This window comes from Ovis aries, chromosome 8, assembly GCF_016772045.2.
Source record: "Ovis aries strain OAR_USU_Benz2616 breed Rambouillet chromosome 8, ARS-UI_Ramb_v3.0, whole genome shotgun sequence".
NCBI lineage: Eukaryota > Metazoa > Chordata > Mammalia > Artiodactyla > Bovidae > Ovis > Ovis aries.
Window position 1 is genome coordinate 5,892,336 of NC_056061.1, and position 12,885 is coordinate 5,905,220.

Consider the following 12,885-nt stretch of genomic DNA (forward strand, 5'->3'; position numbering starts at 1 on the left):
GCAAAGCCTGGCGGGCTGCCATCTCTGGGGTCGCACAGGGTCAGACACGACTGAAGCGACTTAGCAGCAGCAGCTACCAGAGAACTAACCCTAGGGACTATTAAATTAGAGAACTCACACAAAGGAAACCACCTGAATACAACACCTGGAATCACTCAACCACCAGTAGCACCCTGTGCATGACGATTTGCCTAAACAACAAACCAAACAAAAATACAAACCTAATCATCAGCAGACAGGATAACCACCCCACTCAGCCTTGCCCATTACAGGAAAAACAAACACACAAGCAAACAAACAAAAAAACTCAGCACAAATCTCACCCTCTACAAGCTTACACAAACCACAGGACCAACCTTAGGGAGGGCAGAAACCAAAAGGAAGAAACAATTCAAATTTAAAGCCTGGGAAAAGGAAATCTCAAACACAGTAAGTTTTAAAAAATTAATAATGAAAAGTCAGAGAAAGACTACACAAATGAAGGACCAAATTAGAAATACAGAAGTCCAAATAAATGAAGAGGAAATAGGCAACTACCTAAAAAAGAATTCAGAATAATGATAGTAAAAATGATCAAAAACCTTGAAAACATAATGGAGAAAATGCAAGAACCAATTAACAAAGACCTAGAAGAATTAAAGAATAAACATACAGAGACAAACAACACAATTACTGAAATCAGAAACACTCTACAAGGAATCAACAGCAGAATATCTGCAACAGAAGAATGAATCAGTGAGCTGGAAGATAAAATGGCGGAAACAACTTCTGAAGAGCAGAATCAAGTAAAAAGAATGAAAAGAACTGAGGATAGTTTCAGAGACCCCTGGGACAATATCAAAAGCACCAACATTCAAAAACGACAGAATGATCTCTATTCGTTTCCAAGGCAAACCATTCAATATTGCAGTTAATTCAAGTCTATGACCCGACCAGTAATGCTGAAGAAACTGAAGTTGAACGGTTCTATGAAGACCCACAAGACGTTCTAGAACCAACACACAAAAAAGATGTCCTTTTCTTTATCGAGGACAAATGGAAAAGTAGGAAGTCAGGAAACACCTGGAGTAACAGGCAAATTTGCCCTTGGAGTACAGAATGAAGCAGAGCAAAGGCTAACTTTAACCACAAGTTTTAAGAAATATACGAGCTGGTGAAAACTGAAGATGCTTTTTTTGGAATTCATTTTTAAATAAAATTATAATATTATGCTAGTGGTTAATGCCAAGCAAATATAAAAGGTAGCAATGGATCAGTAGTTTCACTTTTCAATAATGTAAAACTGTCACAATTACCATGAAAGAGTGTTCATTAGTATGTTAATAGTAACATAATGCGTTATCATGATAACATAGATAAATGACACGTTGGCCATTCTGTTTACTGAGTATAAAGATACCAGAAAGAACATGTAGCTTTAGCTTACATAAATCCCCAAATAAAATGAGCCATATCAAATTTACACTGTTTTCTCTTACATGTCAAGATTTCCTGTCAGTGCAAAGATAATGCCAAGAAGGCTGAAAAAGTAACTTTTCTCTATCCTGAAAAAACAACAGTGAAGATATCACTTGTAAAAAGACTTGATAAAGGGTGGAACTTAAACTTATGAATTTAAAGTACCCTATGAATTTTCTTTTTCCACAGCCACAGTGATAAAGCCAAGTGCCTTTAAAAACGATCAACATGCTCTGTAGCTTAGGGGAGAGGAAGGAAACTGAATCAGACATTTACTCTGGAATCACTGTTATTTCTTTAATACTTTAATGACCTTTCCTTCTAGAATTTAACCGGATCTCTTACACAGCAGGTAATCACCTACCCCTCTTCCTTCTTAGTCTATCCCAAAGAAGTCCCTATTTTGTGAATCCCTTATGGAAACTACAAAGTTTCATCAAAATAAAAAGTGTGAGAGGCAAATTTCAGATAAATAAAAATGAATGCTGACATTCTCCATATTTAAAGCCCAGGAATTAAATATGTATATACAAAAGCAATATGTATATACATTTGCTTTTGTATTCTGGTCAAGAAAAATTCCACAGATCTGTGACATGGCTTTCTACTTCGTTGAGCACTTGGGTATTAAAATTCGTCTTAAAATCTACAAAAAAATGTCCTACCTACTGACAGGAAAGCTTTACGAAACAACTTCAGATACAGGGTCTTCAATCATTTATATTTATGTAAAAACTAAAGTAGAATCTAAAGTCAACTTTCAAGTTTCTGGAAGACAAGTTTTAAAGGGCTTAATTGAACTATTTTTAAGTATATATGTAAACATTTTTTTAAACTGAAACCTAGACAATTAGCTCTAACAATTATGTTAACTATTCAATGATGAAAAGTACTTTACAACATGGAACAGTAAATGACAAAGAATTGCTGACTTGTGCCAGGAGAAAACCACACACACTTGGGCAACAGTACAGAAGGTTAACTGTGCTCAGACAACCTTAGAGTTAAAAAGCAGACCTGTAAACTTTTCCCTGCTAAAAGAGAAGCATCAACTGAACATACCAAGCAACGATGATTGCTCTGGCATGAAGATAAAAGAAATTAGGTGATTATTAAACTTTTAGTATCTTGGAGAATTTGGCAGTCCTTGGCAGAATCAACAAAGAGAATTCTAATTTCTCTTGCTATTGCATGGCTTATGAGTCAGATTTCACCTCTTGATGTCATCAGAACAAACAGAATTAAATGTTAAAAACATCATGTATATGGTTATGCATACTATAATGTCATTTTCTTTTCAAGGGAAAAAGTAGCCTTATTTGTGTGCTTAGTCGCTCAGTTGTATCCGACTCTTTGCAACCCCACACACTGTAGCCCACCAGGCTACTGGAGTGGGTTGCCATGCTCTCCTTCAGGGGATCTTCCCAACCCAGGGATCAAACCTAGATCTCCCACAATGCAGGTGGATTCTTTACCATCTGAACCACCAAGGAAGCCCTTAGTAGTCTTTTATTTATCTGAATAACAATTCACTTATTTGGGCAGCTAAAAACTGCTTATACTTTTAATTTAGTTCCATGTATTTTCTAGAAGAGGCCACTGATTTTCTTACCAATCTATCAGACCTATATTTCATTTCCCTTACAAATTACCCTAAACGTTAGAGTCAATCATCTAAACACAGGCTGAATTTTCTTACTCCTTGTCTATCTAAACCATCACTGACTAACCTTTTATCAACATAATCATCATTTGCTCTTGCCCTGCTCCCAGATGCCAAGTACCATTATGGAAAAGAAGACAAGCACACTAATTCTGCAGCACTGCAAGTTCACAGCTCCTGTTGATTTGGATGGCTAAGGCTAATCAGCAACCCTTTTTGGCCCCTTTTTGGCCCCAATTCCCTATTACCAGGTTTTACCATTCATCTCTAAGGAACTCAGTCCCATTCCCCAACCAACACTCTTCATCGTGTAAAATACTTCACTTTGAAAAGCAGAATCTGTTCATTGTAAACCTAATTATCTTTCTAAACAGTCCACATAAACTGCTCTTAATCTATTTATTCACTTATCTATCATCCAGAAAGACCACTGCACATCAGTTATCCCCTCTTTCATCTGCTCTCCTAGTTCCTTACCCTGACCTAGTTTTCAAAAATTTATCTTCTTATAAATTACCATATTCTAGCTCTCCTTTCCATTATTACCAAACTTACTGAATATATAGTATCATCCTTACACTACCTCCCATGTACTTTGAAAAAGCAATTTTGCATTTCAAACTTATGGGAGTTTCAAGATCAGTACCAATGTCTTCCATCACCCAGACACATCAACTATTAACAATTCACTGCATTTGCTCCATCACCACCTTTCTTTTCTTTCTCTCCATATAATACACCTACAGACTTGATGCCCCATCACTTCTAAATATCCCAGTGTGCATTCCTCTACAACAAGGATACACATCTCCATACACTGGGGAAATTAATAATGATAAAAATGCCATCCAATCCACAGGCCCATTCAAATTCTATCAACTATCCTGACATTGTTCCCTTTTCTTTTCTGGCCTAGGGTCCCATATAGCACGGAGAAGGCAATGGCACCCCACTCCAGTACTCTTCCCTGGAAAATCCCATGGACAGAGGAGCCTGGTGGGCTGCAGTCCATGGGGTCGCTAAGAGTCGGACACGACTGAGCGATTTCACTTTCACTTTTCACGTTCATGCACTAGAGAAGCAAATGGCAACCCACTCCAGTGTTCTTGCCTGGAGAATCCCAGGGATGTGGGAGCCTGGTGGACTGCCGTCTATGGGGTCACACAGAGTCGGACACGACTGATGCAACTTAGCAGCAGCAGCAGCAGTAGCCCACATAGCAACATGTGTTATATTGTCACTTCCATCTCTTCAATCTGGAGGATTTCCTGAGGCTTTCTCTATGTTTCATGTCCTCAGAAGTTTATAAAGAACACAAACTTTAAATTCTGTCAGATCATACTGTCTTGGTAGGAATCCCACAGACTAGATGCTGTGTTTTCCTCCATGTACCACTTCAGAGGATATGCAATGTCAACCCCCATCCCACCACTACTGAAGTTAGTAACTTTGTCGTGTGAAGTGTTTCCCATGTTTCCCCCCCTGGAAAGTTGCAATTTCCCCCTTTCAATTAAATTAGTATCTTGTGGGAACATACGCTAGATTATGCCAAGATCTTCAAACCAGTATCAACCAATCTACCGTCCATCGATGACACACAAATGAATCAACCACCACTATGACAGTTGCCAAAGCAGCATTCTTTCTGTAACTATCAGTTGGCATTCTACCGTAAATAAGCGGTTTCCCTTTTTCTCACTTAATTATTTACAAATTTACATCAGTATAGACTCAAGGATGCCTACTTTAATCAGTGATCATAAATAATTCAGTCAAGGTCCTACCCGTCCTCATTGAACTTCTTTAATAAGAAAATACAATTAAAGCTAATTTTAAAAATTAAGAATTTCAGACAGTGATAGATATTATAAGAAAAGCACAGTAAGGTAACGTGACAATGATACAGTATGGGGAGGGAAGGTAGACAGCGAAAAGTCTTTTAAATATGCAGTGTTTGACCAGAGCTGCTAAAAAAAGGAATAAGTCACAGCAATATTTCAGAGATTATTCCAGGCAAAGGGAACAGATAGTACGAAGTCTTTAAGCCAAAAATGGGCTTTGTAAGTTTGAAACACAGAAAAAGACTATTGTAAATGAAGCACAGTAGGAGGAGAGAATTCATCGTACGGACATTTTTATATGTGTATCTTCCTTAACAGAAGTTTCTTACAAGGAAGGACATTATTCACTTCTGTATCTCTAACTGACTGGCTCATTCATTCATCTTTCTTTTTTTGTCATATGCCTACTGTATACACCAGATACAATGGAAGGCACTATAGATCTAAAAAGGTTTGAGAAAAAGGATTTGTTGTCAGCAAGTTGACAGCTTAATAGAGACCGACCCCTCAACAAATTCACCACAACAGAGGACTACACAATACAATTTAAGCATGTCCAGTGGTAGTGCACCACGTTCAGAAACAGCCTGTTTTACTGTCAAACTTTTTGAAAGACTACTCTATACTGTCTTTTTAAATTTTCAATTCCCAATCTTTCCTTAGTGCACTGCAATCTCACTCCTTTCTCTAAAACTTAAAACAAAGATTTTTTCCTTAAGGTCACTAATGGCCTTGCCAAATCCAAAAGATGCCTTTCAGTTCTAATTTTACTTTAGGTTTCTATCTTTAGTAAAATACAAATCCTCTGGCTTTTAAGACACCACATCTTTTTTTCTCTCCTGTGGCCTCTTAGGCAGCTCTTTCTCAGTTTTAATTACTGACTCCTCTCTTCTTGTTTAGTTTGCTTTAAAGTCGAAGACTCAGACTTCTCACATTACATACATGAGGTAAAATGATCAACTTCTATATTCAATGATTCCCAACTTGAATCTTCTAGCCTAGATCTCTCTCCTGCACTCCCACTGCCTGCTGAGCATTTCTACTTGGCAATCTATGTGTGGATCTCAAACTCAACACGTCCCAATCTTCACAAACTTCTCCACTTAAATCCCTACCACAGTAAATGGCATGGCTTTCTAACCAGCTGCACAAGTTAAAACATACATCGCTTCACATTATTGCCTCAACTCGGCCCCATATGCAAATAAACCTCTTAAATCCTAGCTCTATTTTTAGCCTATTAATTCCATCCCTACTCCCACCATGACTCACATGGATCACTCCTAGAACCTTTTTACCAATGCCTCTGGCTATCGACTTAGCTTTAATTCATCCTCTACAAAATTCTCAACAGATCATTAAAAAGAGAAATTCTACTCACTTCTCTAAAGCCATCATTTTTGTTCCATGACTTCAGGGAAGAACCCCCTTCAAACGTCACAAAAGAATCTTGACTTTGTCCTCCAACAACATCTCTAACTCTTGCTTAACAGGGGTCTATATGTATTTTTCGCCATGTCAAATAATACACAATTGCATGTTATATTCTTCCAATGGTTGTATATGCCTTTCCCTAAACTGTGGAATATCCAGCTTGGCTCATTTCTCAAGGAAGTTCCCCTTGCCATCTCCTACCACACCCTGAATTAGGTACCTCTCTCCTATGATACCTCAACATGTTGTGCTGCCTCTATCAAGCTTCTCATCATATCGCATCAACACTGTGTTGTTGATCATCTATGAACTCTCACTGATAACTATAGCTGCCATTTCAATATTCTAAGTGTTTAGAAAAGTGTACACCTCCTAAAAGATCAAAGTTCACTAAAGGAGTGAATAAACTCATAGTATTTATTACAAATTATTGAGTTTATGGAAACAGTTTATGCTCTTTTGCCTTAATTTGAAGAGATATCCTTTATGTTTTTGAAAAACAAAATCTTTTTACGTGGTCCTCAACATACATTTAGGAGTGAATGGCTTACTCCTGAGAGAATTAACTAACTCTGTTTTTCTTTGGTAAATATTATTTGACACAATGATTCTGAAACCAAGTAAACAGATTTAGAAACCTAAGAAAGAGAGAGAATTAGGGAACAGTCAGACTTGGCGATTACACTGTCTCCTTCCCTAGGCTCTTCTCATTATTCTACTGGGAAACGTCCATTATTAAAATATTCTGGTACAAAACACTGGATAATTTTCCTAACAGAATTTCACTTATCAATCACATTGATTTCAGTTTCGATCTTGTATAGCATTTATCAAAAAAAGATTTTAGGTAAGAAAATAAAATGGATACAATTTATTTAAATCTGTCTATAGAATTAAAAGGAGCTTCTTCCTGTGTATACTGTTCTAATTACACACATCATTTCATGTAATCCCACAAAAAATCCTGTGGGATTGGCAGTACTATTATCTACTTTACTAGTATTATCTATTTCCCTACCTTTTTTAAAGAGCTGAGAACGCTGTAGATGAAAAGTGTGAGGCAGCCTTTGCAAACTGCACTGCTAGTGCCTGGCAACGCTGTGCGCTAAACCAAGAGTTCCCTGATGCTGAAGCTGATGCTCTTAACCACAGGACTATACCGCCTCTAGTTGTGCTTTCCCCAAAGCACTCAAAAGTCCGCTGGAATTAGTCCCTTGGAAAAAGTTTTCAAATATATCTAACAATAGAAGTTAATGACAAGTGTACCAAGTCTTAAGATACCAACTACATAAGAAGGAAATACTGAGTCATCCACTACTGAATTGTTCTTCTAGGAAGTAATAAGAGTGTGCGGCCCCCTCACAGGCATCTTTCATTGTTCAGTCAAAACCTATGATCCTGAAGTCTTATCCTATTTGCTTTTAAGACTGGATTTCAAAGTATTAGTTAGTGGCTAATGTGTTTCCAGGGGAATAAAAGAATGTGAATAGTGAATACATATGTTCTCTAACTCCACCTGAAGTGATAACAAGATAAAAATACAAAGAAATTGTAAATAACAATGATCTCATATTTTGGCATTTATCACAAGGTAACATTTTGGCATTTGTCACTGCAAATCACCAGTAAAAAATTACAAATGAGACTGTAAGTTTGGCACAATTAGAAAATTATATCACATACACAAAACATAAACATTTTTAGATTTTTGATAAGACCACATAAAATAGTACAGTGATAACTTTCTTCCCTTTATGTATCTTCAATTAAAACAATCAGAAAACAGCTTCCTCTTAACGTATCATTCTTGTTCCCCCAAAATCAAATGCTCTTAAAACTAGGAATTAAGTTTTTAGAACAAGGGCTGCAGTTTTTGTTTTTGTTTTTTCCTGTACAAGGCCAGATAACAATTATCTTAGGCTTTGTAGGCAATACAGTCTGTCATAACTACCCAACTCCACGTGTGGTACAAAAGCAACCACAGACAATGTGAACAACTGAGCGCATCTGTGTTTGAATAAAACTTTATTTACAAAACCAGGCAGTGGGCTGGATTTGACTCATGGGTAGTAGTTCACTAAACCCAGGTTCAGAGTGCTCTCCCAGCTCTATGCCTACTGATCTACTACTGTAAGATAGCAACAGCGTTATTACTCACTGGATTTTTCCCTCAAAAAAGTATAAGAGATTATGTGCCTAACTCAAATCAACACACACACAATGCTTCATAAAGTATGACAAATAAATGCCTACCATCCCTCTCACACTCAAAGAATTCCTTTCAAAGTCATCAAAAAATTAAGAAGTTATAGATATTTTTTATAATCTCAGTATATGACATAACTTAATGCCAAAATGGGAGAAGGCAATGGCACCCCATTCCAGTATTCTTGCCTGGAATATCCCATGGACAGAGGAGCCTGGTAGGCTGGAGTCCATGAGGTCACTAAGAGTCAGACACGACTGAGCAACTTCACTTTCACTTTTCACTTTCATGCATTGGAGAAGGCAATGGCAACCCACTCCAGTGTTCTTGCCTGGAGAATCCCAGGGACGGGGGAGCCTGGTGGGCTGCCGTCTCTGGGGTTGCACAGAGTTGGACATGACTGAAGTAACTTAGCAGCAGCAGCAGTAATGCCAAAATGAAATATAAACACAATGTAATGTTTCTTTCTCATTCTTTCGATTTATTATTATTATTGAAAGAATCCTTCTAATATTAGAAATGCCAAATTTACTATATGTTTTGAGAGCTAAATTTAAATAATAATGTTGAACTTAACTCTAAAGATAATTTTCCATTACCATTTGAGAGCAAGTTACTGTTGCAGGTATATCAAGGACTTCAGCAAATATAGGGATAACTGTTCCTCACTCTGAAGATAATAACCTATCAGAAAATTTTGAAAATTTCACTTTTATTCTGCTTCATGAAGAATAGCAGACATAAAAGAGGAAGTGAAAGGGAGAATACTAATATATACAAAATAATCTGCAAATGCCTGAAGAGGATTCCAGAACCAGGAAAAAGATTAAGTATGGAAATCCTTTCCCACATCCTGCCATTTAGCTGTTTTACAGATGACTGAGTGTATGGGTAAAGGAGAGAAAGTAGATATAAATAAATCTCAGTTTACAAGCATATCTACTTAAAAGAGGAATCTATAATTGTTGTGACTGTATAAAATTCACAGCTGCTCTCTTCAAAGACAGAGATAGGAATTTCCATGTTAACTTCAATTTCCCGTAGGAACCCCGTGTATAAGTGCATACCTTTAGCCCAGTATTTAATGTAAGTAATATTTAATTATAAGTACAACCTCTGTAGCGCAGTATTACCCTTAGTGGATATAATAGTTAAGGCACCTAAAAAGAAATTGAAATACTTCCAAAAGCAATTTTCTCACTTAAAAGCTGAAAAGCTCTGCTTTATTCCACTCAACAAGTTAAAAGAAAACAGTAACAAACAAACCCAAAGAGATTCTTTGAACGCCAGATATACTGAAGGATGAGGTCCTAAAGATAAAAGGTAATAAGCTTACATATGCTCTGACTTTTCCCTATCACCACTTTAAGGGCCATTTCTCAGACTCTAATGTGCTTAATACACTTTGGATAAAATATCCTTACGTTTAGAATTAAAAGTATTATATGACATTTGACAAAATGTCAACTGCATTGTCTGATATACTGCTGGGGATTACACTTATCCATGAGGACAATAATGTAACTGTAACTGGGTTACAACATGTCTTTCAAAAACATTCCAAACTTGAAGTCCAATTTTAAGCAACCTTTTGTTAGAAAGCTGTTTTATGTGAATTTCTAGTTTTCCAAATTAAAAGAAAAAACAAAGGTTTTATTTCAAAGTTCAATTATAAGCAACATTTCTGTAATCTCATATATGAATTAACATAATACTTTAAAAACTTACAGTAAATATCCGTCTGCCAGTTCGATCAAAAGTTACACAGTACACAGACGACAGGTGTCCAAGAATTCTTTTATGCATTTTCATGTGCTGATACACTGCAGTTGGAACTAGTCGCTCAAGTCTGTATTTTCCATTCAGCTTCCTTGAAAACAAAGTATCCGCTACCAAGAAAAGGGGGGGAAATAAGTATAATTCAGAAATTAATTTTAATTATCCTCTTTTAAGAATTCACATATTTCAATTTCTCATATAGCGGTAAAAATTAAGATGCTTTCTAATGCATATGACTCCTAGTTAAAAGTCTTCAAAATAGTAAAGCCCATTATTTTACCTGAAATAAGTCAAAAGCACTATTATCTTCACTTTACAAACAAGAAAATCTAGTTAAATAACCTGCCTAAAGTCACAAAGTAAGGCATGATGCTAGAATTAAAACTCAGCCTTCTTTACTCTCTACTCTGTTTAGTGCTCTTTAAAACCCAGAATGACTTTATATGACACTATTTCTTTAAAAGGCTCCTATGAGATAGATTTTCTCATAAAAGCGGTTGAAACTGGATCCGGTGCTTTCTTCTTTTTAACAAACAGCAATTCTTAACACTCCAAATATGACACACTGAATGACACTTCTAGAAACTTTCCAACAAATGAAGACAGAGGAATAACTTGTTGCATTATTTAAAAAATGATAATAATAATAATTAGGGGCTTCCCTGGTTGTCCAGTGGTTAAGAATCCGCCTGCCAATGGAGGGGACATAGATTTGATCCCTGGCCTAGGACGATTCCACATGCGGCACGGCAACTAAGCCCGTGCGCTGCAACTACTGAAGCCAGCGCGCCTAGAGCCCGTGCTCCCGGCCAGAGAAGGCACAGCAGTGACGAGCCCACGCACCACAACAGAGTAACCCCCGCTCTGCAACTGGAGAAAGCCCGAGGGCAGTAATGAAGACCCGGCACAGCCAAAAATAAATAAATTAAAAAAAAAATACACTGGGAATCCTGCTGAAGACCTGTACAATGATTCCTTTTCTAGAACCTATAAGCCCTCTTTCTTCACCTCGCCCATTTTAACCCCCGTTTAATGCCCATTTCAATACATGAACAAAATTTACCTCCTACTCCAAAGCATGATAGGCTGAATTTGACCAAAGATGTTCCTTTCCATCTAACTTACTACTGTTCTTTGTTTTCTATACCAATAATTCATTAGAATTATAAACAAAGAAGGTGCGCAATAAATACATGCTGACTGGTCTACAGGCACATTTTCACTTGTAGATCATCTTTTAATACCAGGCTTTTTTTTTTCTGACTGTGACTGCCATCTACTTTGGATAATAAGCACTGCAGTTTCTCACATTTAAATTTAGTTTATTTAACTCCGGTTTAGAGCCTATGATTATGCCCTAAAAGTTTCTGAAATATAAATCTCTCAGGTGTATCATAAAGAATCTCAGTGCTTATTATCTTACTCACAAACAACAAATGTTTGGCTTACGCTACATTTACAAGCAAAAAAGAAAACATTGGGGACTGGCGATGAGGTAGAACACTTTGCAGGTTCTAAAGCAATAAAATATAATTTAAGGAATAATTCCATTGTGCTTACATGATCTTTTCCTACGTCAATTATTTTATATTCTGATAAGAGTGTATCTCCTGCTCTTAGAGGACAAGTTCTAGGATACAAATTATTTCAACACTTGTGCTATCTAAGACAAACTGTTGAAAGTTGTTAATTAGTATATTTAGGCTAAAACTAGTTATACAGTAACAGTGATTGGATAAGTTTCTAATAAACCCTGAGATATTTTGCCTTTTGCACAGAAATGGCCTGGTGAAAGACAACCACCTGCACTTTAGCTCCAACTGATTTGGAGTCAAGATCACAAAAACCACAGGCATCAACTGTCCTGCCAAATGAGAACTCAAATGATCTTATCCAAATACTAAGGATCAATGACATCTCACTTATTGTCTGTTTTACAGAAAAAGAAGTGATGACATATAGCACAGATGTTGACCATACTGTGTTACCAATACAGTTTAATTCTCTCCACTCCAAATTTACAAACTCAAAATGTCAAATTTTCTTAAAATCTCTATCACTGTTCAGGTACAAAAATATCATCTTTGGAGGTAACTACGATACCAAAACTATTATTTTAATGATGATAAGGCACTTTTATATAGGTCAGATTTTTTTAAGATGGATTTTTAATGAAGACTATACTTCAGAGTTGATAAAGCAAAAACTAATTCCCTTAAGAGAAAATGTTACTACTCTCTTAAACAGTTTTTACTGAATCTCTACCTAAACTGGGATTAAACCTTTATTTTCACTTTGAGAGTCAACTGAGAAAAAGAACATCCCTTTCAAAAAGCTACCTTACAGTCAACACTTCAAGAAAACCTTTTTAGCAACAACATTAAGTCAAATACTGTACTCCACATCCTATGTTATGCTTGGCTGCCAATTAACTACTGAGTATTTTTAATGAAACTATGTCAGCATCCTCAGGGAAAGGGTACCAAACAGCATCCTTGCTGTCG

The 12,885-nt window shown here is 36.6% G+C and overlaps 1 protein-coding gene across 5 annotated transcripts in view; it reads right to left on the reverse strand.

Annotated features, from left to right (window-relative positions):
* The window catches only part of PHIP (pleckstrin homology domain interacting protein), a 125,126-nt gene that overhangs the window by 80,871 nt on the left and 31,370 nt on the right, over positions 1-12,885 (reverse strand). For all 5 annotated transcript variants that reach the window (XM_060419190.1, XM_027972299.3, XM_027972298.3 and 2 more), the window contains exon 7: positions 10,331-10,491. In XM_060419190.1, coding sequence (XP_060275173.1) covers positions 10,331-10,491 — 161 coding nt within the window. The remainder of the gene's footprint in view (positions 1-10,330; positions 10,492-12,885) is intronic.